The sequence below is a fragment of the Ictidomys tridecemlineatus genome, chromosome 4 (assembly GCF_052094955.1).
Source record: "Ictidomys tridecemlineatus isolate mIctTri1 chromosome 4, mIctTri1.hap1, whole genome shotgun sequence".
Taxonomy (NCBI): Eukaryota; Metazoa; Chordata; class Mammalia; order Rodentia; family Sciuridae; genus Ictidomys; species Ictidomys tridecemlineatus.
The window spans coordinates 775,103-798,569 of NC_135480.1; the positions used below are offsets into that span (position 1 = coordinate 775,103).

General features: G+C 52.5%; 1 protein-coding gene across 5 annotated transcripts in view; it reads left to right on the forward strand.

The window, feature by feature from the left end:
- The window catches only part of Ap2a2 (adaptor related protein complex 2 subunit alpha 2), a 65,015-nt gene that overhangs the window by 26,077 nt on the left and 15,471 nt on the right, over window positions 1-23,467 (forward strand). For 2 of the 5 annotated variants that reach the window (XM_078045279.1, XM_078045281.1), the window contains exons 3-10: window positions 4,083-4,225; window positions 4,535-4,728; window positions 7,601-7,730; window positions 10,310-10,411; window positions 18,150-18,258; window positions 19,039-19,189; window positions 20,094-20,262; window positions 21,850-21,987. In XM_078045279.1, the coding sequence (XP_077901405.1) occupies window positions 4,083-4,225; window positions 4,535-4,728; window positions 7,601-7,730; window positions 10,310-10,411; window positions 18,150-18,258; window positions 19,039-19,189; window positions 20,094-20,262; window positions 21,850-21,987 (1,136 nt within the window). The remainder of the gene's footprint in view (window positions 1-4,082; window positions 4,226-4,534; window positions 4,729-7,600; window positions 7,731-10,309; window positions 10,412-18,149; window positions 18,259-19,038; window positions 19,190-20,093; window positions 20,263-21,849; window positions 21,988-23,467) is intronic. The other 3 variants (XM_078045280.1, XM_078045282.1, XM_078045283.1) reach the window with 2 other exon arrangements.

Consider the following 23,467-nt stretch of genomic DNA (forward strand, 5'->3'; position numbering starts at 1 on the left):
TGTGCCCCGTGGGAGCAGACAGGAGCCTCGGGGATGTTCCAGATTTAGGCCACAGCATGGTCTGAAGCAGAGTTACCTGACCATGTGATCAGGGTTCTATTTTCATTCATTGATTCTTTTATTTTTTATGTTTTGTGGTACTGGGGATTGAACCAGGGCTGCTTTACCACTGAGCTGTATCAACAGCCCTTTTGAAAAGTTTTTGATATTTTGAGTTAGGGTCCTGCTAAGTTGCCCTGGCTGGCCTTGAACTTGGGTCCTCCTGCCCCAGCCTCTGGAGTCACTGGGATGACAGGTGTGCCCTGGTTTGTGGTGTTGGGATGGAACCATGACCTTGCATATGGTGGGCAGGTGCACCCCACTGGACCACCCCCAGCCTGCTGTGCGCATCTGGTGTTTTAAAGATCCCTGTGCTGTTTTCCACAGTGGCCACCTGTCTTGCATTCCCGCCAGCACCACCTGAGGGGCTGTTTCTCCTTCTTGACAAGCTTGCTGTTTCTGTTTTCCCTTCCTTCTCAGCAAGGCAGTTGTCATGGCGTTGATGTGCATTTCCTGGTAGCTAGGGGTGAGGAGTGTTGTTCTGTGTGCTGTGGGCTTTGTCTGCCTTCATTGCAGAAATGCTTTTCTGAGGCCTTTTCCTGTTTCTGATTTTGCCACTGGTACTGCATATTCTGAGTTTTACCTCTAGCTGGATATTTGGTTTGAAACATCGCCCATTCCATAGGCTGCCTTGTCCACTGGTGCAACAGTGGACATTTTTTTTTTTTTAAAGTTGTTGATGAACCTGTATTTTCTTTCTTATATGTGATACTGAGAATTGAAACCAGTGCTTCACACATGCTAGGCAAGCGTTCTACCACTGAGCTGCATGCAGCCTTAACTCAATAGTGGCCATTTTGATCAATCCAGTTTCCTTCTGAGGCTTCAGAATTGTGTCTGAGAAGTCACTGAGAGGTTCATTCCATGTGGAGTTCTAAGCCCTAGCTCCAGGCAGGGTGTGGGTTAGTTAATGTCATGCCTGTTGTTGCCCACTTGGGAGGTTCCCATCTGAGACCTGGGGAGTCTTGGTGCACTGGAGCCCCTTCCCCAGCCTAGTCTGCACCTCAGGGTCTGTGGGCTGCGGGGCCAAGAGCATAAGCCGGCTTGGTGCCAAGATCTCGTGGTCAGGTGGGGACCTGCTGGGCTGCACAAGGAGTGCTGGTCACACCTTGGCCCTCACTTAGGTGCCTGCCCAGGCCAGGAAGTGTAAGCATTTTATATTAGAAAATACATCAAAACAAGCAAGTGCAGTTATCTTTGAGTTTCATTGTGTAACTATAACTGAAGACTTGGTGAGTTAATATGAAACAATATTTTATTATTTTTTTTCAATTGGGAATTTTAATTGATAAGCAGAAATTCTACATGTTTATAGTGTGCAGATGGTGTTTTTTTTTCCCCATTCATAGCAATCTTTATGAGCAATTAATCATAGTTCCACAAGAAACTACTTTAAGAGCAGGGTCCCCAGTGACCTACCATGATGTCTCAATACTTCTTTTTATTTTTTTTTTCTATTTATTCTAATTTGTTACATATGACAGCAGAATGCTTTAGGATTCATAGTACACATATAGATAATTTTTCATGTCTCTGGTTGTACACAAAATAGAATTAACACCATTTGTGTCTTCATATGTGTACTTGAGGTAATGATGTCTACCTCATTCCACCATCTTTCCTGCCTCCTCTCTCCCCTTCAGCTTGGTGTTTAGATGTGTGTATACATGGTGGAACAGCTAATTCAAGGTAATTAATACAGTACTTGGCATAGTGTTTTTTGTTTTTTTGGTAGTGCTAGGGATTGAACCCAAGGCTTACATTTAATTTAGGGTCAGTTGATCTAAGAAATTGTTTTAGTTGTAGATGGACACAATATTTTATTTACTTATTTTTGTGTGGTGCTGAGGATCAAGCCCAGTGCCTCACATGTGCTGAGCAAGCACCCTGCCACTGAACCACACCTACCCTGGTGTAGTCTTCTGTGGGGAGAACACTTTGTATTTCTAAGGTAACGGGAATGGGATGAAGGTTGTCCATTTATAATTAAATTTCATGAATCCGTAACTGGGAAGACTGGGATGTCTTTTGTTTTCACCTGGGCAGCCTGTATTCCAGCTGCAGTGGTCTGATTACTCTTTCCTTATTTATTCAGCACAGGCCTGTGGAGCCACCCCCAGTGCCAGAGTCTCTTTAGATGTGAGGGCCCTGGCAATGACTTGGCTGATAGCCCAGCTACTCCTGAGGTGGTACTGCTTGGGACTGCAGAGGACAGAGTGGGTACCATTGTGGTGCCTATGGCATGGTTTTGGTCCCTCCCAGGAGACCTTCCACACCAGTCCTTGTCACTCGTCCCCAGCACTGCTGAGTTCTGTGTGCAGCACCCTCTTTGTTTCCATAGCACCCCAAGAGCATACTGGGCCTGGAGGGGTCAAGGAGCAGTGAAGGCCTCACCTGTGGCCAGGCCTACCAGGCCGTCATCCCCTTTGTCCTAGAGTCCCAGTCCTTGCTCAGCAGGAGGTTTTCTACCTACCCTGTCCTTTGATCTTAACAGCAAGCCACACAGGTGGGCAGTGCTACATCCTTCCCATTTTATAGTCCAGGAAGTGAAAGTTTCCTTAGCATTTTGAAATTACTGGAGGAGCAGGGGAACAAGCCCAGCTCAGTACTGAATCTAACGGTTTGAAGTTGGTAACAGCTTGGGTCTCATCTGAGAGAGGACACTGAACTCTGGGGAGAGTAGCTGAGATATAAGGGCCTGTGTGTCCCCAAGGCAGGACAAGGAGCATAGAGGAGGCTTAGTCCCCTGAGACTGGAGAAGTTGCTTGTTTAGTAAGATAAGCGCAAGCTTTTGGGAGCCTGCACAGGTATGGGTGCCCCCCTGCCCTAGCAAGTCACTTGGGGCTGCAGAGGAAAGCTGGGTGCTGTGGACCTGTGGAGAGAGTCATGGCAAGGTTCTGGTCTGGCTGAGAGGCCTAACCTGAGTCTTCAGCCTGTCTGCTGAGCCACCCACAATGGCCCCTCCAGCTGTGTTCCTCCATAGGAAGCATGATACTTCTGGGTCTGGGAGGAGCAGAATCCAAGAGGACTTGCTGGTCCAGGGCTAGAGCCCCTTCACTGTCTCTACAGATGCAGCCTAACAAGCAGCTGCTTCCCTGCCCCATGCTCCCATCAGAGTGCTTCACCTGAGCAGCAGGAGGAGCACAAGCAGAGCTTTGGGCTGTGGTCAGAGGAGGCTTCCAGAGGCAGCAGATTCTGGAGCGAGCAGGAGATGCACTGCTGGATTCTCCCAGGGGAGGTGCCGTGGGCTTGTGCCAGGGAACAGGGTGGAGATGGAGTCTGCGCTGGTCTTGTTTATGTTTTTGGTCTTTTACATGAGCTGCACACTTGTTGCTGAAGAACAGGAAGGTCCCCAGGCGTGCCACCTCTGGTTTCCAGCTGGTCGGTGCACTGTCAACCCTTGTAGGGGACTTTATTTTTCAGCCATCCTCCCAGGGCCCTCCCTTAAGCCCCACGTGCTGACCCAACCCAGTGAGAAGAGCCACCTTGCCAGTGTTGCCTGGTGGGGCTGGAGGTAGAAGGGAGGGCAGAGGTATGTCCACTGGTGGTGGCTCTGGACCCACCTTGCCATGGTCTTGTGGTGGTTCCATAATGCTGTGTGCATGTGGCTCTCATGGCTATGTGATTTGTTCTAAAACTTGTGAAGTAGAAGATAATAGAAATTAATAAACACATTTTAAAACTTGACTTGTAGCTTGTGGCAGGGCGTGTGAATTCCAGCACTGCAGGAGCTGTGGTGGGTTGTGGCAGGACAGGGGAGGTCCAGACTGCGGTACAGCCTGTGGGGTTGTCCTGGGAGGATGGAGCTTCTGCTGCCAGGCATTCCTTTGTTAAAGGGGATGCTCAGCATGTGGGCTGTGGCTGCTGGCCCAGGCCCCACTGCCCTGTCCCTGTGAAGGTCTACTCACTACCCCTGTTGCTCTACTGGCCAGTTCTCCCAGCCTCACTCACTAGAATTGACCCTCTTCTCACCCTTTCTCTAGGTGACAAGGCTCTTGATGGCTACAGTAAAAAAAAATATGTCTGCAAATTGCTCTTCATCTTTCTCCTTGGTCACGACATTGACTTTGGACACATGGAGGCTGTGAACCTGTTGAGTTCAAATAGATACACCGAAAAGCAGATTGTGAGTGTGGAGGCAGGGTGGGTCTTATGCCCACTGGCCTCACTCTCCTGTCCTGCTCTGTGCTCTGGGTGGACGCTTAGTGAACACCCTGGGACCCCGCCCTTTCCACCCCACATGGATGCTCCTGGGCAGGGGGAATGCAAGGGCGGGCCTTTTTCCTGGGGTGGGGTTCTTCTGGAGAGGTGGCTTCTCTTGCTGTTCTCCTTATGACCTCACCTCTGTGCCCCAGGGATGTGCCCTGCAGTCTGGGCTGGTGCATTTGCTGGGAAGTACATTTACCTGAATGACTTTGCCCTTCCTGGAACACAGGGCTACCTTTTCATCTCCGTGTTGGTGAACTCCAACAGTGAGCTGATCCGCTTGATAAACAACGCCATCAAGAATGACCTGGCCAGCCGTAACCCAACGTTCATGGGCCTGGCTCTGCACTGCATCGCTAACGTGGGCAGCCGTGAGATGGCTGAGGCCTTTGCCGGGGAAATCCCCAAGATCCTCGTGGCAGGGTGCGTATCTGAGGGCTCTGGGCTGCCATTTCTGTCCATGTTGAACCCTTGGGTGCGTGATGCCACTTACACAGGTGGTCTGGCCTCCCAGCTGTGTAATGGGCATGTGGCATACTCTGAGGTTAGGTCAAGATGTGCTGGTTCAGCTGAGCATGGTGGCACATGCTGAGGCGGAGAGGATTGCACATTCAGGCCAGCCTCAGCAACTTAAAATAAAAGTAGAATGAAAAGGGCTGGGAATGTGGCTCATTGATAGAGTGTCCCTGGCTTCAGTCACTAGTTCTTAAAAAAAAGCTGCTGGTTCAGAGTTTGGGTGAAGTCCCGTCAGATTGCACCTCCCTGAGGCCACCGAGATTTAGACAACACGTTGCCGAAGGAAGTGCGGCCCAGGCAGCAGCAGCCAGGCCAGAAGGGGCTCCAGCTTGGCATGGCACCAGGATGGGGAGGCACAGAGGTGTCCTGTTGTGCCAGCTCTGCTTCTTGCCTTTCCCAGAAACATTAGGAGAAGAGGCCATGCTGTAGAATCCTTGGGATTCTGAGTCATCTTGCCCCCTCCCTGTTAATTGGGAGAGCAGCTGAGTGGGCTGAGTAGCTGGCTCTTGAAGAGGTTCAAATAGACTGGGCCTTGAAACCACCACGTGCTTGTTCTGGTGCTCCTTGGCATTGGATAGCTGGACCACACTCACAGAGTTGTGTGCCTAGCTGCACCTTCAAGCAGGATCTGAAAGAGGCGGAGACTGTCAGTGATTGTACAGGGTTTCAAGGCTTGGAGGAAGGTGGTAGTACCTTCTGGCTGCATTTGCAGTGCGAGTTCAGCCAGAAGCGGGACCTCCAAGATGGAAGGAGATGGATAGGGTCTGAGTGGATGTTGAGCAGAGCACAGGCCAGATGTCAGAGCTAGGGAGGAAGGTCTGAGAAGAGGACAGCGAGGACCCCAGGCCCTCCTCCCTGCTCAGTCACTGCAAAGCCCTGTGCACAGGACATCTCTGTGTTGCCTGACTTGTCCTGAGCAGTGGTGGCGGGCATCTCTGTCAGCTGTGGCTGTCGCTTTCCTCCATCACTGTGCACAGGACTGGCCCACAGGGAGTGCTCAGTGAGCATCTAGGTGGATTGAATGTAAGCTGGGTCATCCCTGCAAAGTGCTCCCTGAGGTCACCCACATGCTGCATGTAAGTGAGGGTGAGGAGGAAGACCAAGCCAGAGCTCTCTTACAGCTGACAGGTGGGCTGGCATCTCCCCGCAGCTGGGCCTCCTGTGAGGACATGCTATGGACAGTTGCTGCCTCTTCCAAAGCTCACTACAGCAACAGGCCAGCCATGGAGTCCCCTGGGCAGTAGGTGGCTCTGAAAGTAGTGCTCTGGCATCGATGCCATGGTCAGAGGACACTGCTGACCTCCAGTCCCTGGAGACAGGAGGCTCCTAGGTGCGGAAGGCAACTTCATGGAGTATAGTCCTGTCACCAGAAATAGGGATGCAGGAGAGGGCAGGGTTGGAGGCTGGTGGTATCATTGCCCTGGGACTCTGGTGATACTCAGCATTGTGGAGCAGTTTAGAAGGGCTCTGGGCTCAGGTGTTCCAGTGCAATGCCCCAGGGTCCACACTGATGGCTGGCCTTGGCCCCCCTGTGAGGACATGCTATGGACAGTTGCCCTAGGAGGGTCTGTCGACAGAGGCCTGGGGCAGTGCGCAGACAACTCTTGTTCAGCATCCTTGTCACAGGCACAGAGACTGGCCACTCAGGGCGATGCATAGGAATCAGTTGGCTGGTGCCACACAGACCCTGCAGGCCCAGTAGATCTGATTGTAGGGCTAGGAGGGGCACGGTGCCTGCTACTCTTCTAGGTGTTTGTGTCTAAAAGAACTTTTCTTTCGAAGTAACTTTTGTTTAGAATAGTGCTGGGGAGATGTAGGGATTTCTCATGTTGGTTTTTATCACATTTAGGAATAAAAATCCCAAATACAAAAGGTAAGCAGGAAAGCCCCCAAGCTCTCATCTCTCTTCCAAGTGGAATAGCTGTTTCCACCTTAAGTGTCCCCAGGACGTGGACTGGTTCTTTCCAGGTCATCCGGGCAGCCGGAGGGTATCTCCTGGTGTGCCTGTTGTTTGGGAGTCTGGCTGGGGGTGTGGAGAAGGAGGCTCATTTGGCGGGTACCCCTAACAGTCCTCTGCACTGACCTGCAACCTTTGTGCTGCTGGCCTTTTTGCTCACTGGGAGGGAAGAGGAGAGGAGAGTATGCCCCTGTGCCAGACACTGGCCCCGAGACTTGGCTCAGTTTGATTGGAAGGCAGGTGGGTAGTCGCCAGGTGTGACTGCAGGCTGGACATGGAAGTGACACCTTTGTGCCACACTAGGTGTGTTCTCCTAAAACCTCCTGTTTGCTCATCTTTGCACACAAATCAAACCTTTCCCTGCCTTTGGCATTAGCAGCATTGCTGGTGCCCTTCACACCCCAGGCCTCTGTGTCTTGGGCCCTTCCTCCTCACTGCAGACCACAGAGCACCCAGCCAACTCCCATTCTCGGCAGGGTGGAGCAGGGCAAAGTGTGTGCAGTGGCTACAGGAGGGCTTGACAGCATTCTGGAGGCCAGAGAAGAAATTGCTGTGGCAGGGGAGGCCTTCTTAGGTGGCCCTGTGGTTGTGGGAAGAACCAGGAGGAGCCTTGTTGAGTGGGGCCAGCCTACACAGCTGGACCTGACTCAGTGCCTGGGAATGGTGACGAGTCTAGAGGCGGGAGCTGAGGATGAAGGCTTTCCCAGAGGGACTCTGCCATACCACTCCTGACTCATGTCTTCTGGTGATCCTGCATGCTCTTTACACCACTGTGTGCAGGGGGTCATCCTCTGCAGTAGCTTCTGGTATCTTGTCTTCTAGAGACACCATGGACAGCGTGAAGCAGAGTGCAGCCCTGTGCCTGTTGCGCCTATACAGAACGTCTCCTGACCTTGTCCCCATGGGTGACTGGACATCCCGTGTTGTGCATCTCCTCAACGACCAGCATTTGGTATGTGCTCCAGCCCCCTGCAGTCTTCCCAGGAAGAGCCTTGGTCTAAGAGGCAGTGTGGCTCTGCAGACAGGGAGCAGGGACCAGCAGAGGTGCAACTGCCCCTGCATTTTTTGTACAGCCAGTGCACAGGTGGCCTGCACCTGTGGGGAGGGGCACCACCAGGTCAGTGCCTTCTGGAAGAGCCTGTCCTGCACAGGACATTCCCACTACTGTTTCTGGCAGCTGCCTGGCTTGGGCTAGGAGGTAGAATCCTGTGGTCCCAGGTAGACTCTGGCATGAAGGCTTAATGCTGGTGAGCCCAGCTGTCATTCATTTTGTAGATGGGGTGAGGTCTCAGGGACTCAGCAGTCAGGGTATGTCATGGAGTAGGCCACCCAGGCCAGGCCAGGGCCATGGGAGGTAGCAGTGGCTGTGTTGCTTGTCCTCTGCTGGACAGGTGGTCAGTCTCCCTGCTGGGTGGGTGGGTGAGTGCGCTAGCTGGTTCCTGCTTTTTCCCCAGGAGAAATCTTCTGCAAAAGTTAATTAAAAATGAAAATCATTACATGTATCATTAAGGAGAGAGAGCATGGGAGTTACAGTGGGATTTTGCTGTGGAATGACATCTGTCTGAGTTGTCCCCATGCACATGATGACTTTTGTGCTTATTGGGATGTGAGAGGGAGCTGGCTCCTGCAGGTCCTGGTTCAGGGAGCACCCTCTGAGGACACCATTGCAGGAGTGGGTCTGCTGCAGGCAGGGCAGCCTGCTTCAGCAGTGAACTGCAAGACGCTTTTCCAGGCATCTTCTGTAGTCACACTTCACTGCCAATAGACCCCGTGGGCCAGTGGGCCTTTTGCGGGTTTGCAAATGAGGAAACCAAGGCTCAGAAAGATGAAGCTAGGCTTCCAGAGGGTATCCGGCAGTCTCAGACCCAGGTGTTGTGAAGGTGTGGAGTAGTAGAGCTTTCATGGACAGCCAGCCTGCTGCTGACAGGCCTTCTGCAGTGTGTGAGCATCTGTGGAGTTTTGGCAGGTGTTGCCTTCATGCAGCCTGGAGGGAGACTTCCCATGGCTTCAGATGCACAGAGCTTCACAGGGTGGCAGGATGGTGCCTCTTGCCTGACACGCTGTGACTGAGACCCCAGTGACCTGGTTTGCTTTCAGGTTTTTCTGTGCACAACTCTGTCTTGCCAGGTGAATTGATGGACAAGCTCTGGGCCACAGGCTTGCAATAGATAAGGGCCAGGAAGCCTTTCACGGCCTAGTATCTCCTCCTCTCTGCCACTTTTCTTCCTTGCACATCTCGTCTCCAGCTCTGCTGTGAGCAAGGCCTGGGGCTTGGCTTCCTCTGACCTCAAGGTCAGGGTGTCTGGGAAGGTGTCATTTGCCTAATCAGAGAGCAGTATAGGGGTTCAGGGCCTTGCGGATGGGGCAAGGTGAGGTGTGGGCAGGCCTGGCAGAGGAGGTCAGGAGTTCAGCGTCAGGTGAGTGCAGAGGCTGTGAGGGTGGGAAAGGAGATGGGTCTGAGCCACGTGCTGTGCCCTGAGCTGGGCTTGGTGGTCCTGGACCCTGTGGTCATGTGATGGAGTGGGTGGGCTGGAGTGGATGAGGAAATGAGCTGATGTCTGGAGAAGTGTGGGCAGGGAGAAGGTGGTGGAAGTCACACTGTGGCCTGCCATGGCGCCATGCCCTTGTAGCACACACGTCCCCTTAGGCCTGACTCCCTGGAAAGACTGCACAGGAGAGCACGCCCTGAGTTGGCAGCCATTGAGCCAGGCAGCTGCAAAGATGAGAATCTCAAACTCTAGGATCTGGGTGGTGAAAGACTTTGTCCCAGTGGGTTTGCATGTCGCCGCATATCCTGTTTCCTAAAGGTTCTTCTTGGTCAGCATTTATCTTGCCATTGAGAAATGCACAGGATGCCCAGTTAGGTCTGTCTTGGATCTAGTGTTCCTGTTTCCATCAGGAAATGGAAGAGAGCCCTTAGTGGCCCTCGTGGACCCACTCCCCCACTCAGTGTAGGAGTAGGTAGGGTGGGAACCTTAGGCTCTGGCAGTGATTGAAGTGGACAACTGCTGAGCTGACTGCCCATGTCTTCAGGGTCAATCAGAGTCATTCATTTTATCCTTTATCTTATATTTGTAAGAGAATGTCTTTACTCAGTCCAAGTCTTTGAAGAGATTTCATTTACAGGACCCTGCCTTCTGGGGATTCTGCATGGTGTACATGCACTGCACGGGAGGGTCTCCTGGGCTTGGGGGTTTCCATCCAGGCTGTGGCACTTCAGGGGCGGAGTGAGGCATGGCAGGGCTGTGAAGACTCAAGTCTGTGGGCCTGGTTGCCTCTGTAGTGGTGTCACTTGGGCAGCCCAGCAGGTGGCGACAGGCCGACAGATGGCAGAGAGAAAGGCTGCTCCACACAGGATCTGGCCATGCTAGAGCCTGGGCCAGCCACGTTCCCTTGGTTCTAGAGAGAAGCTGGGTAAAGGAGACTGTGTGTACTGTCTCCATCTTAAAGATGCGATGGGTCCATCAGAGCAGGCCTGAGGCCCACATGGCTGTCTGCCTGAAACCAGGCATCTGTTGCTGTGTCTCTCAGGGTGTGGTGACTGCTGCTACGAGCCTCATCAGCACACTGGCCCAGAAGAACCCAGAGGAGTTCAAGACCTCAGTCTCCCTGGCCGTCTCCAGGCTGAGCAGAGTGAGTGTGGTGGGGCAGTCGTCGGGTGGGCTTTAGTCTTCATTGTTTTATTCAATTAATCTCTTAGTTTACTTTTTTGAATGCTTTGTGAATTTAAGAATGGAAACTGGTTGATTAGCCCTTAATGTTTCTTTAAACCTTTTTATTAGTTGAGAAGAATCCTGTCCCAGCAGGGCTAGCACACAAAGCCTGTCCTGTTTGCTATTTATTCCATCCCCTGTGCAGGCTGAGGGTCACAACAGGGCTTCTTGGAAAGGATGCCTGTCCTCAGCTGGGTGGCACCCACCTGAGTGGCGCCCTTGACTATCTTGGGTCCCGTGAGCCATCCCTGGGCACGTGTGCTCTGCATGTGTAGTCCTCATGCTTGTTCTGTGTGACTTGTGCCCCTGGGTCTTGGAGGCTGCAGATATCTGGGTTGTGTGGTGGATCACAATGTGTTGAGCCCCTCTACTATTATGAGCCCCTTGTTTCTCTTCACAGTGAGGCTCTTGTGGTTCTGTCTTGCTCACACTGGTCCAGGGTGGCTCTCCTAAGTTGAGGGGCAATGCACCCAGCTTCCAAAGTGGCTTTGCCGTCTGCACCCATGCTGGGCATCTGTGCACCCATTCTGCACCCTGCCCAGTGCTGCAGGGGTTAGCCTCTTGACTGTGGCTTCTCATTGTGATCTATGCTGTGTTCTCCTCACTGTCTGTGAGGTGGTACTTTTCATGTGGATTGGCTGCTGGGATCTGTCCTATGTAGGGCTGAAGACTTTTGTTCATCTTTCTACAGGATTGTCTTTGTTGTTTCGTGGAATTTCCTTGTTTGTTTTAGATACGAGAACTCTATTGGCTATATTAGTTTGGACCTTAGAACTGGCCAACATTTATTTCTGGTTGAGCTTCAAAAATGGCAGCTTCACATGGGTTGCCCTGCTCTGTGTTTGGAAATTGCTGTGAACCTGTGTTTCATGGTCTTCATGGAGTCTTCTGCCTTCAGGTTCTACAGCAGTGCAGTCAGATTTGCTAGGCTTCTCTGTGATCAATGCTCTCTGAGTGCGGCTGCTGAGCCTGTGTTCCAAGGCTGGTGGTGCAGATGCTTCTTCTATGGTGTGGCACCCTGGACCAGGCTAAAGAGCCCTGCAGACCAGGCGCCTTCCTCTGTGCTCTCCTCAAGCACTCTCTTCCTGTGCTCCTGACCTTACTGGGCTGGCTCTTGGTGTCCCACAGAGCAAACCCTGATGTCCTGGTTCCCTACCCCCAAAATCCTACTGGGATTTTGGATTGACTTTATGAATGATTGCGGTATCTCTCTTTATTTATTTAGATAGTCTTTATTTTTTTTTAAATACCTTTATTTTATTTATATATATTTTTTAATGTGGTGCCGGGGATCAAGCCCAGTGCCTCATGCATGCTAGGCAAGTGCTCTACCACTGAGCCACAACCCTGGCCCAAGATAGTCTTTACTTTCCATAGCATTTTATCTTTTTGAGATTCTTTCATTAGATGTATTTCTATATTTTACATTTAAAATGCTATTTTGAATGATAGCCTGATTTTTTTATTTCTTTAACTTTGTATATTTTAACTTTGTATATTTTATTTAGAGACAGAGTCTCACTGAGTTGCTTATTAACACCTCGCTTTTACTGAGGCTGGCTTTGAACTTGCAATTCTCCTGCCTCAGCCTCCCAAGCCGCTGGGATGGATTCTAGGTGTGTGCTATTACGCCCAGCAGTAGCTTGAAATTTTTACTTTTGTGTGTGTGATGCTAGAGATTGAGCCAGCCCCTTGTGCACTCCTCATGGCCAGTGCACTCCCCATGAGCCATACCCTAGCCCAGTTCTTCACTGTTTTCTGCTGTCTGTTTATATAAGATACAGGTAACAGAACGCCCTCTTAACTTTCCAAGTGTAATTCAGTGGTGTGAAGTGGTTTAATAATGCACACATAACACCGTGACTCTTCCCTTCTTGTGAATCTGATATTGTCCCCATTAAACATGGGCTCCCTACCCCACCCCTGCTCCAGTGGCTGGCCTTCTGTCTTTGGGACTCTGACAAGCTCAGGACCTCATGAATGGAATCACACAGGATTGCTTTTGTGATTAACTTATTTCTTTCATTTTACTTGCCTTCAAGGTTCACCTGTGTTGCTGAATATTTCAGAACTCCATTTTCAGGCTGTGTAATATTCTTTCATATAGATGGCCCCAGTTTGCTCTGTGCCCCTCCCTGGCCCTTGCCTGCCTTTCTGTGAGCCGCCCCATGGCACCCTGTGAACCCAGTGTGTGGGCTGCTAAGACCTTTGATGCCCCCTCCCCACCATTTCCTCTCCCACAGCATGGACTCAAGCATCATGGCACCCAGCTTTTGGGCTCATGTTCCTAGGTTGGCAGTAGGGGAGGGGAAGATGGGGAAACCCTGGATCCCGCCCCGGCCTTCCCCAGCTGCCTCTGCCCCTTGGGACCCAGAGGAGATGTCTTGGTGGTAGGCACACGCCCTAGGCAACCACTGGAACTGTGACAGAGAAGCCCCTTGGCAATCCGACTGGGGTGGTCTGATGGGGGCAGTCCAGCTCAGGCCTCATCCTCCCATCTGCGTCTCAGCCTTAGCATGGCACTTTGGGCAGTGGCAGTCTTTTGGCAAAGGACTGTCCTGGTCCAGCTACTCCCTGGGTGCCTGCTGCTGAACCCCATCACCTTCTGTCTTGAGGAACAGCCCCGCATGGGCAACTACTGCCTGCTTCAGATCAGGCAAGCTGGCCTAGCGGGAGGTTGCCGTCCAGGCAGGGTCCAGCAGAACCCCCAGCAGCTTGCTGAGGCTGTTGCAAGAAGCCCGCATCATGAAGGGCCTATAACACCCCACACATGAAGCTCTTGAAGCTGGTGGAGACTGAGGAGACATGTACCTGGTGGCCACAGGGAGGAGGACGCAGGAGCCAGGATGTACCGAGCGCACTGTTGACTCTAGAAAAGCATTGTGCATGGGGACTGAGGGCGGGGGACCTCCAGACTTCCAGGTCACAGTCTTCAGCTCAGCAGTGAGTTCACTCTGGGCTTGAAGCTGGACATGTTTCGCAGGAACACCCATTTGCTGCCCTGGAGCTGTTCCAGGGCAAGAGGTACGATGGGCCAGAGGTGGATGATGCCTGGCATCATGCTGTACCCCTTGTCAGCGGCTCCTTGCCCTCAAGGAGCTGTAGGAGTGTGTCCTCAGGGGAAGTACTGGGTCCCTTTCTCTATATCCACAGACTGAGAGTATCCTATAGAGATCATTGGTGCTGAACCCAAGTAAACACTGTGCTCTCCAGCCACAGGCTGAGGAGCTGGAATCACATGCAGAGCCTGAGCAGAACTTTGGGGACATCAAGCAAATGGAGGTGATGGTATGTGGGGGCTACACCCAGGAAGAAACTGAGAGGCCTCGAACTGCCAGAAGTACAAAGAGTGACCCCCCCAGCTGCCTCCTGCAGGATAGGAAGACCTTGGTGGGTGGGGACTGGGTGCCCCAGCTGGCCCTGGCACAGGGGGGCGAAGCCTGCCCATACCAAGCTGTCATGCTCCAGGAAAGGCACCCCTTCATCTGTCACCACCCGTGCCTTCTGTGGCCCATCCCTGGCATCCCTCCACTCCCGGGGCAGCCTGGCCAGCCTGGGGGAGGCCGAGTGGTAGGAGGAGCAGCTGCCAGGCCTGAAGTTGAGCTCCAGGCGTCAGGAGGTAGGCTGCCTACCTCCAGCACCATGATCAGCAGTGCTCACAACCACCGCAAGGCTGAGATCCCCAAGCTGTGGAAGGACAGCAGGGCACCCCTGACAGCCTCCTCCCACCACGATCACTTGCAGGAACACCTGTGGTGATGCAGAATGCTCTGGGAATCAGCTCAGGCACCTGTGGGTGCCTTTCTCAGTCACAGCCTGGTTCCTGGGGAGTGGAGTCTCCTGGCCTGCAGCTTCACCGTCGGCAGCACCTTCCATTGGCTAGGTCTAGGACTGAGGGCAGAGGCAGGGAGTGGAGGGGTGGTATGCCAGACTTGGGGAATGTATGTTCATACATTGCTGTCTACCTTGGGATCAAACAGAAACTGCCACTTGGCTGCTTAATTCTCCTGGAGGGTGACGCTGACCACAGCCCTGATGACAGCCCTGATGATGCTAGGCCACAGCCCTTCCTGCTGGGCCTGTCAGCATGAGCATGTAGGTGGCCTGCACCGTCACACTTTGAAGTGGAGGTCTGCCAACTGCCCTGGCCAGGCCTGTGATGTGTTTCCTTGGTATATGTGACCAGTCTGGGTCCCTTCCTCTTCCTCTCTCTTATTCCTTTTGCCTCTGTAGGAGGGGAAGGGGATGGGGAGGGGATGCTCCTTTGTCATCACGGTTGGTTCTGGATTAAATTGGGGGGCAGAGATTGTTCTCCCTGCTGTTCTCCAAGGCTGCTTGGTGTGGGAGGAGGATAATGGGGCTGGGCCAGGGGAACTGGCACCCAGCTGGAACCTGCAGGCAGTCCTTTCCTTCTCCCTCTGCCTTGCAGCACCTGAGGAGACGCTGGGGGTCAAGCAGGTGTGGGAAGGAAACTGAGGAAACTTCCACTCCTCTGAACAGCTCAAGAATTAGGCCTTGAAGTGGGGCAGGGACAGCTGACTGAGCCCAAATGCTCAGACTTTGGGAGGCTGGGGTTGGGGTCACAGAGGCAGATTCCTTTCTTCTCTCCATCTCCTCATGCTCAGACCCTCTTCCTGCTCCATATTGACTCTGGGCACTTTGTACAATTCTTGTAAATGCCCCACCTTTCCCCTCTAGACCTCCAGTGGATTGGGCATCTGCATGCTGTGCAGGTTTCTCCCAGGCCCCGCTTTCGCTTTCTTTTTCTCTCTCTCTCTCTCTCTCTCTCTCTCTCTCTCTCTCTCTGTGTGTGTGTGTATATATCATTTTTAGTTACAGATGGATACAGTATCTTTTATTTTTATTTATTTTTATGTGGTGCTGAGGATTGAACCCAGGACCTCAAGTGCTAGGCAAGCTCTTTACCACTGAGCTACTCCCTCATCCCCCCACCCCGCTTTCTTTTCTTTCAGGTGTGCATCCAGTGAGGAATTGCTGGATTATATGCTTATTCTCTTTATTTGTTTATTTATTTTTGTGGTGCTGAGGAGGGAACCCAGGGCTTCTAGCATGCTAGGCAAGCATTCTGCCACTAGCACCCCAGCCTCTGTTATAATTTTGAGGAATGCTGCTCTGTTTTCCACGGCAGCTGCGCCATTTTGGATTCACACCAGCAGTGAGCAGACGTTCCAGTCTCTCCATACCCTCCTCAGTGCATGTTTTGCTGATTTTTGTTGGTGCTCTTGTTTTCTTGTTTTTTTTTTTGGGGGGGGGGTACTCTTTTTAATGTGTGCAAGGCAGTATTCAATGTAGTTTTTGCTCATCACATGGGTTGTCTTTTTACTTTGTTAATAGTATCTTTGGATGTGCAGAAAATTAAAATGTTTTTGTGAAATCCAATTTGTCTGTTTTTTTTTTTTTCCCTGTTGTCTACAGCTTTGGTGTCATATCCAAGAAATCATTGCCAAAAATAGTGTCATCACTCTCTGCCCTGTTTGCTTCTGAGGGTTCTGTTGCTTTAGATCTTTGATCTGTTTTGCATTAATTTTGTGGATGGTGTGGGTTAAATATCCATCTTCATTCTTTCTCAGGTGGATGTCCACCTTTTCCACCACCATTTGTTTAAAAAGATTTATCTTTCTCCCATTGGGTCTTGGTCTCCTTTTCAAAAATCATTTGGCCATATGTTGTGTGATTGAGTTTTTTTCTTTTTCTTCTGTGAGGGGGTTGTTTTCCGTTGCTAAAGCTTTCCCTGGATTTTGGGGCTCAAGTGACACCTCTGCCTTGGCTTTCTGGGTAGAGGACTCCACTGTACCTGGCTTACTGTAGTCAATCTTTTTTTTGTGTGTGTACCTGAGATTGAACTCAGGGGCACTCAAACACTGAGCCACACCCCCAGCCCTGTTTTATATTGTATTTAGAGACAGAATCTCACTGAGTTGCTTAGCACCTTGCCATTGCTGAGGCTGGCTTTGAACTTTGATGCAATCCTCCTGCCTCAGCCTCCCAAGCTGTTGGGATTACAGGCGTATGCCACCAAAGCTGGCTACTATAGTCAGTCTTGCATTGATCTTGGAGTTGGCAACTTTCCCAAACTCCTTGTCGGTTTTTTTTTCCTTCAAATTTTAGTTGTAGTTGGACACAATACCTCCGTTTTATTTATTTATTTTTATGTGGGGATGAGGATTGAACCCAGTGCCCCACATGGGCTAGGCAAGTGCTCTACCATTGAGCTGCAACCCCAGCCCCCTGAATTCCCTGATTGATAATACTTAATGTGCAGCTTTCTTTGGATTTTCTTTACATTCCACTGTATCATCTATGTTTATTTTTCCTTTCCCAGCCCAAATTTGTTTATTTCACCTGCTTTATTGCTCCAATCCAGACCTCCATTGTGATGTTGAACAGAAGTCGTGATCAGTATTTTGTGTTTTGTCTCATTGGGAAGGCTTTTGATATTTTACCATTAAGTATGATGTTTGCTGTAGAACAGTTTCTTTTTTGTTGTTGTTGTTGGTTTTCTTCTTTTGGGTACTGGGGATTGAACCCTGGGTTGCTTAACCACTGAGTCACACCCCCCAGCCCTTTTTAGTTTTTATCTTGAGACAGGCTCTTGCTAAGTTGCTGAGTCTGGCCTTGAGCTTTGAATCCTCCTTCTTCGGCTTCCGGAGCAGCTGGGTTGGCAGATGTGGCCACTGCTTGTTGGTTTTCTTGATCACGTTAAAAAAGTTCCTATCTTTAATTTGCTGGACACTTTTATAATTAATTAACTGGAAGCCATTTAAAGTAGGGTCTCCTTTGTATGAATTCCCCTATGGGAAACAGTGTGGTGCCTGCCTAATGTGCTTGCCTCTGCTCTCTGGCAGTGCGTGTCTGTCCTGTCGGTCTGTCTTTGCTGAGCAGCTTTGAGCTCTGCTTCCTGCAGGAGGTGTGTGTACAACCATAGTTTAGGTTAGTACCATTTAGCTTAGGGCAAGGGTTGGTTGAGTTTTCTCAGGTGGGTTCATGCTGGCATCCATGTCACACGTGTGCTCTGTGGGGAGGAGGAGCCAGCTACTCTGAGCTCCTGGAGCAGGAGCAGGAAGACCCTGGTTGTGTGCCAATAGGAACGAGGTCTCAGCCATAGGTTCTCCTTTCCAAGGATGGTGAGGTCTGTTGTGTAGGGCTGTGCTGAGCTATAAGTGCAGCCTGTTGCTGCTCGGCAAGTTCACTACAGAGGTCCGTGCCTGGGGCTGCAGGGCCTGGGTGGAGTCAGAACTCTGGCTTCTTCGAGGAGTCTCTTCCCTTCCCAGGGGCCTAAAGCTCTTGCTCTGGTATGCCATTCATTCCCCAGCCCTCAGAGGAAAGGCTGATGTCACATTCAGGCATCACAGAGTGGGGTGCCAGAGAGGACTGTTGCTTGGCTGTTGACTGGCACCTGCTGTGACCCTTCTGTGCTGCAGAGCATGGCAGGCATCATGGTGACAGGACTATCCACTGGGGTGTGGCACAGGCCCGCAGTGTGCCTGATGTGGAGTCAGGAAAGCAGTGCTTTGTGTGCACCTGCACCTGGAACAGAGTGGATCTGCAGATGGGCATGGCCTCAGGAGCCAGCGTGGCTTCTTGGGTGCCCTCTGGGGCTCCTGCTGTCAGCACCTCTCACCTGTTCTGTGTTACAGATTGTGACGTCGGCCTCAACAGATCTTCAGGATTACACCTACTACTTTGTCCCGGCGCCCTGGCTGTCGGTCAAGCTCCTAAGGCTGCTGCAGTGCTACCCACCCCCAGGTGATGGCCAGCGGGGCAGGGGAAGTCGGCCTACCCAGACCTGCACCGGGAGGGTTTAGTTCTTTGAGTAGATTTGAGCCTTCTGCTGTTGCGGGAAGTTCCTTGCAGGAGTCCTGGTTTTCATTTGTAGCTCCCTCTGCTGATACAGCCGTGACTCAGTTTTGTTAAGACTAGGGTTCCTCTGTGCTTTTCTGTGGTCTCAGATCTGTGCAGTTTGAGACAAGCCTTCTTTCCATGGTGCTAGAGATGAAGCAGGGCTTACCATCAACTCCATGCTGTGCCACTGAGTCCTATGCTGGCCTGTCACCAGTGCTAGTAGCCATATCACAGGAATTGCCAAGTTATCACTGGTCCTTGTGCTCCTTCCCTTTGGTCCCAGAGGCCTTGTGAGGCTTTCCTCTGTGTTGCCACTGAAGCTCTTCCCTGTGGGTGAGAGCAAGTGCATAGAAGGCCTTTGGCCCTTTAGCCTAAGATTTTTTCATTGTGTTTGTCCGTATCTGTGGATTTTATTCCCTTTCCACTAAGGTGGTCTGTATCCCAGTAAAAATGCTCTGTGTGCGGCCTGCTTTGAGGTGCAGGACCCTTCATTCCTGGTGTCCGTGCCATGGCAATGGGGTGCTGACTCGGCTTTCTCTCGTGGTTTTGTGAGTGCTTCCAGCTGCCCCACCATTAGGGTTGGCTGTGTCGAGGGCCCACAGATCCGCTGTGCTAGTCTGGTGGCCTCTTAGCAGGTGTGGGTCTGAGGCCAGGGAGCCTGACCAGTCCTTCTTCCTTGCCTAGAAGACCCTGCAGTGCGGGGCCGCTTGACCGAGTGCCTGGAGACCATCCTGAACAAAGCCCAGGAGCCGCCTAAGTCAAAGAAAGTACAGCACTCCAACGCCAAGAATGCGGTGCTGTTCGAGGCCATCAGCCTGATTATCCACCATGACAGGTGAGCTGCTGGCCTCCTGCACATGCTGGTGTGACTCTCAGCATTGCTCCCCATGGGCTCTGCCCCACTGCCACCTGGCATGCCCTCTCTGGCCCCAGAACCCTCACCAGATGCTTTGCTGACTGTTGCCATCCCCAGAGCCACCTCCTGTTTCTCTGTGCTTCTGTGTCCCGATTGGCTTCTCCCATAGTTCTGCAGAAGGTTGTGTGTCCTGTGCTGGCCCAGGTCTCTGGTAGAGACAACCCTGCCTGTGGACACAGCACAGAGGGCTGTGGGTGGCTGTCCTGCTCCCCTGTGGGCCTACAGCACTGTGCTTTGGCTCAGAGAGGGGACGTGTGGCCCACGGGGCCTGTGGGCAGACATTAGCTGTTCTCTAGTCACTGCTTCCTTGTAGAGCAGCAGGCTGATGTCCACCCTCATCAGGGTTGGGGGCTGTGTGAAATGAGGTTTCTAATTGGAGGTTGCCTCATGGTCCTCACTGAATATACTTAAAAAGAGTTGGAGTCACCTGAAGCAGTGGGGGCTGCGTGGAGTTGCCTGTGTGTGCCTCGTGCCTCCTCACTGGCTGGTTGCCCTGGCCTTTTGCTGCCCGTACACGTGTGCACCAAGCTGGCTGCTGATTGAAGTTGCTTTTCTGGTCAGGACCTGATGCCAGCAGCACCTTGACCTTCAGACTCCAGAGTGGGTGGAGTTCTTCAGAACTTTGGGAGGTTCCAGAGGGAGCAGGAGCTGTAGGATGCGACACCCAACTGAGGAACCAAGCTGGGCTCCTGCCTCTTGGGCCCCTGGGGTTCTTGCTTGGGCGGCATATCATGCCCTTGTCAGTACACAGCAGGGTCCAAGCCTCTCCTGCTGGTGTGACCAGTGCTGAGGAAGCCTCTCCCGCCCGCTTCTGCCTGTGCAGTGAACCAAACCTGCTCGTGCGCGCCTGCAACCAGCTGGGCCAGTTCCTGCAGCACCGGGAGACCAATCTGCGCTACCTGGCTCTGGAGAGCATGTGCACGCTGGCCAGCTCCGAGTTCTCCCATGAGGCTGTCAAGACCCACATCGAGACTGTCATCAACGCCCTCAAGGTAGCACCATGGTGGGAGTTGTGGGTGCTTCTGTGACACCGCTGGGTGCCCTTGGCAGTTGCATTTAGGTCCAGAAGTGGTGGCCTGAGTCTTGTCACCCATCACACAGACTGGGCACAGCTTCTGGGTTAGTTGTCATCTGCCCTGCCATGGGGTCCCACCGTGTCTTGAGGCCACACTGCCTGGCCAGTCCCACACTGCGTGGGACTCTGGGCTGCACGCGTGTGACCACAGCAGTCCTGACTTGTGGGATAGCTCTCCTGTGGGATCCTGCTTGCTGAGTTCCATCTAATGGTTCAGTGAACAGAGCGATTCTTTTTTGGTAGAAAGGTGAATTTTTTTGGTACCAGGAATTGAACCCAGGGATGTTAACCCCTGAGCCCTGTCCCTGACCCTGTCCTTTATTTGAAAGTCTCACTAAGTAGCTGAGGTCTCCCTCCACTGCTGGGGCTGCCTTTGAGCTTGCCGTCCTCTGCCTCAGCCTCCCCAGCTGAGCACCATCACACCTGGCTGAAAGATGAGATATTTTATTCTTTTTAAGAAAAATCACACTTGGCAGAGAAAAATTCACTTTTTCGAGGATTTCAGATTTTTTAAAAAAAATTTTTAGTTGTTGATGGACATTTATTTTATTTGTACGTGATGCTGAGAATCGAACCCAGTGCCCCACGCATGCTAGGTAGGCAAGCAAGCACGCTACCACTGAGCCACAACCCTAACCCCTCAGATATGTTCTTTAAAACTGAAATTTAAGCTCTGGAGGCGCCTAGCTGGGGTCGCCACGTCCTGCTGTCTGCCCAAGTCTGCAGGACTGACCAGCGGGCCTGCCTGTGAGCACGGAGCAGCAAAGAGCTACAGGCGGAGGTCACAGTACGTGTCCTGGCCCAGCTGTGGGTAGTGGCCCAGCAGGTCTACGTGTCCTGGCATTCTGTGGCTCCCTGAGCTTTTTGTGGGGACCAGTCGAGGTTGGGTTCTGGTCCTGGCTTGGTGTCTGTGCTAGTCGTTTCCATAGTCGTTGACAGGGAACAGCTCTCAATTCACATGGCTCTAGCCCTTGTTCGGGCCCTTCTCTGTGCTGCTCTGGGGTGTTCAGCTCACCACCACACCCACCCTCCTCACACATCGTGTTCTGGTTCCTTCTGGGGCAGGGTCATAGCGAGCTCCCAGGCGAGCTCCCAGGCGATGTTCCCAGGTGATGCAGAAGGAACCAGTCTGTGACCACACAATAGAGAGCCCTCCATGGCTCAACCACTGGGCACAGAGAACCTGGCTGGTCAAGTGGGTGTGGTGGTGAGTGGGAGGGAGCTAGTCTCCAGGCTGGAGGGACTGTTTGACTCACGTTGGGGTGGTGAGTGAGTGAGTGAGGGAGGGGTCTGGCGAACCCCAGTCTGTTGGGCTTCCAGGTACAGATAGTGAGGAAGGTGGGTGCAGTGACTGCCTGATGAGGACAGAACCATGGGGAGTCCTGGGTGGCTCCCTCAGGATGTAGATGCAGGGCCCCTGGGCCACACACTTCAGGGGACATTGACTGTCCACCAGCCTGTGGTTTGCATGGGCAGTCTCTTGATTGCCCTCCTTCCCCTGCAGACAGAGCGGGACGTGAGTGTGCGGCAGCGAGCGGTGGACCTGCTCTACGCCATGTGTGACCGCAGCAATGCCCAGCAGATTGTGGCCGAGATGCTAAGCTACCTGGAGACAGCCGACTACTCCATCCGAGAGGAGATTGTGAGTCCTCGGCCCAGGCTTGCCCACCTCTGGACTGCTCCTTGATGGCTGTTGCTGTCCAGCAGGCTTGGTGGGGGCTCTGTAAGACGCTCGACAGAGGATTCCTTGGTGCTGGCCTTCCAGTCAGCAAGGAGATGCCTCCCATCTGCCCAGCAGCAGGCTTTCCCAGGACCTCTGTCCTTCAGTGCCGTATCAGATTGGCAGGGTCTGAACGAGGCCTCCGTGGTGTGTGTCATGGCCAGCATTTCACATCCTGTGGGTAGAGCTGTCAGCAGTGCTGATTTTGAACTACAGCTGACGCATCTCTGATTTTCCTGGTCCTTGGCATCTCTAGCTGGAACTAATCCTGAGCAGTGGCTCCCTTCGTGAGTCCTGTCAGTCGCCATGCATCAGCCACATTCCTGACAGGCTGCTGCCGCCCAGCAGGCCCCTGCTTCTGTCACAGAGCAGGTCTGAGGGAGGGGACCTTGGAGCCCCATGGCTGCCCTGATTGCTCTGCTCCTAACCCAGGGGTGGCACTGGCTTCTCCATGCCTGAGGATAGGCAGGGTGTTGCTCAGCTCTCTAAGTACCTGAGGTAATTGACGTACAATAGAAAGGTGTTTTTTTAATGTTTTTTTTTTTTTGGACACAATGTCTTTATCTTATTTTTATGTGGTGCTGAGGATCGAACCCAGTGCCTCACGCGTGCTAGGTAAGCGCTCTACTTCTGAGCACAACCCCCGCCTAGAAAGGTGTATTCTGACTCCAGCTTTGCAGCTTAGAGTTCAAGGTCACTTTGGACCTATGTAAGGCATGGCTGGGCAAGTGGCCTGCCGACTTCAGCCAGTGTCTGTTTCTGGCCTGAGTTGTGGGGCTTGTTGGGGTGTGTCTGGCTTGGGGGCTGGTCACTGGAGAGGCCCTCCTTAACTCTTCTCTAGGGGGTGCGGCAGTCAGGGGATCTGTGCCTATTGGCACATCACGTATGCGCCACGCACCCAGGGTTTGAGTGCTGGCTTATGGGCTGTTAGATGAGGAGTTGTCGTCCTGTCGGCTTTCATCACATGTCTCAGTCCCAGGACCAGGACTCACCCACCACCCACCCGTCTGTTGCCCTGTTGGCTGCTGGGGGTCCGGGTGCTACGACCACCCAGCCCACAGGCTGTTCTCCCTCACGTGCTTGCAGATTGGGGGCAGGACGGTGGTCTGCATGTGCTCTGGGTGCTGGAGGCAGGCCTGGTAGCCTCAGGAAGATGTCCTGTGGGAGGTGGTGAGGACCCCCAGCCTACAGCTGAGTGCAAGGGCTGGCTCGAAGGCCATGGGCTTTGACGCTTTGGAAGTGTCTTGGAATCTGATGGGAGAGGGGGTGTGCAGAGTAGATGGATGGGTGTTTTAGCTCTAGGCTGGGGATGGTGGGGCCTGAGGGATCTGGTCACCATGATGGCTGGCTCAGGGTTGGCAGCTGATACCCTTTGGGCTCCATGCAAGAAGACTGGGTGGCT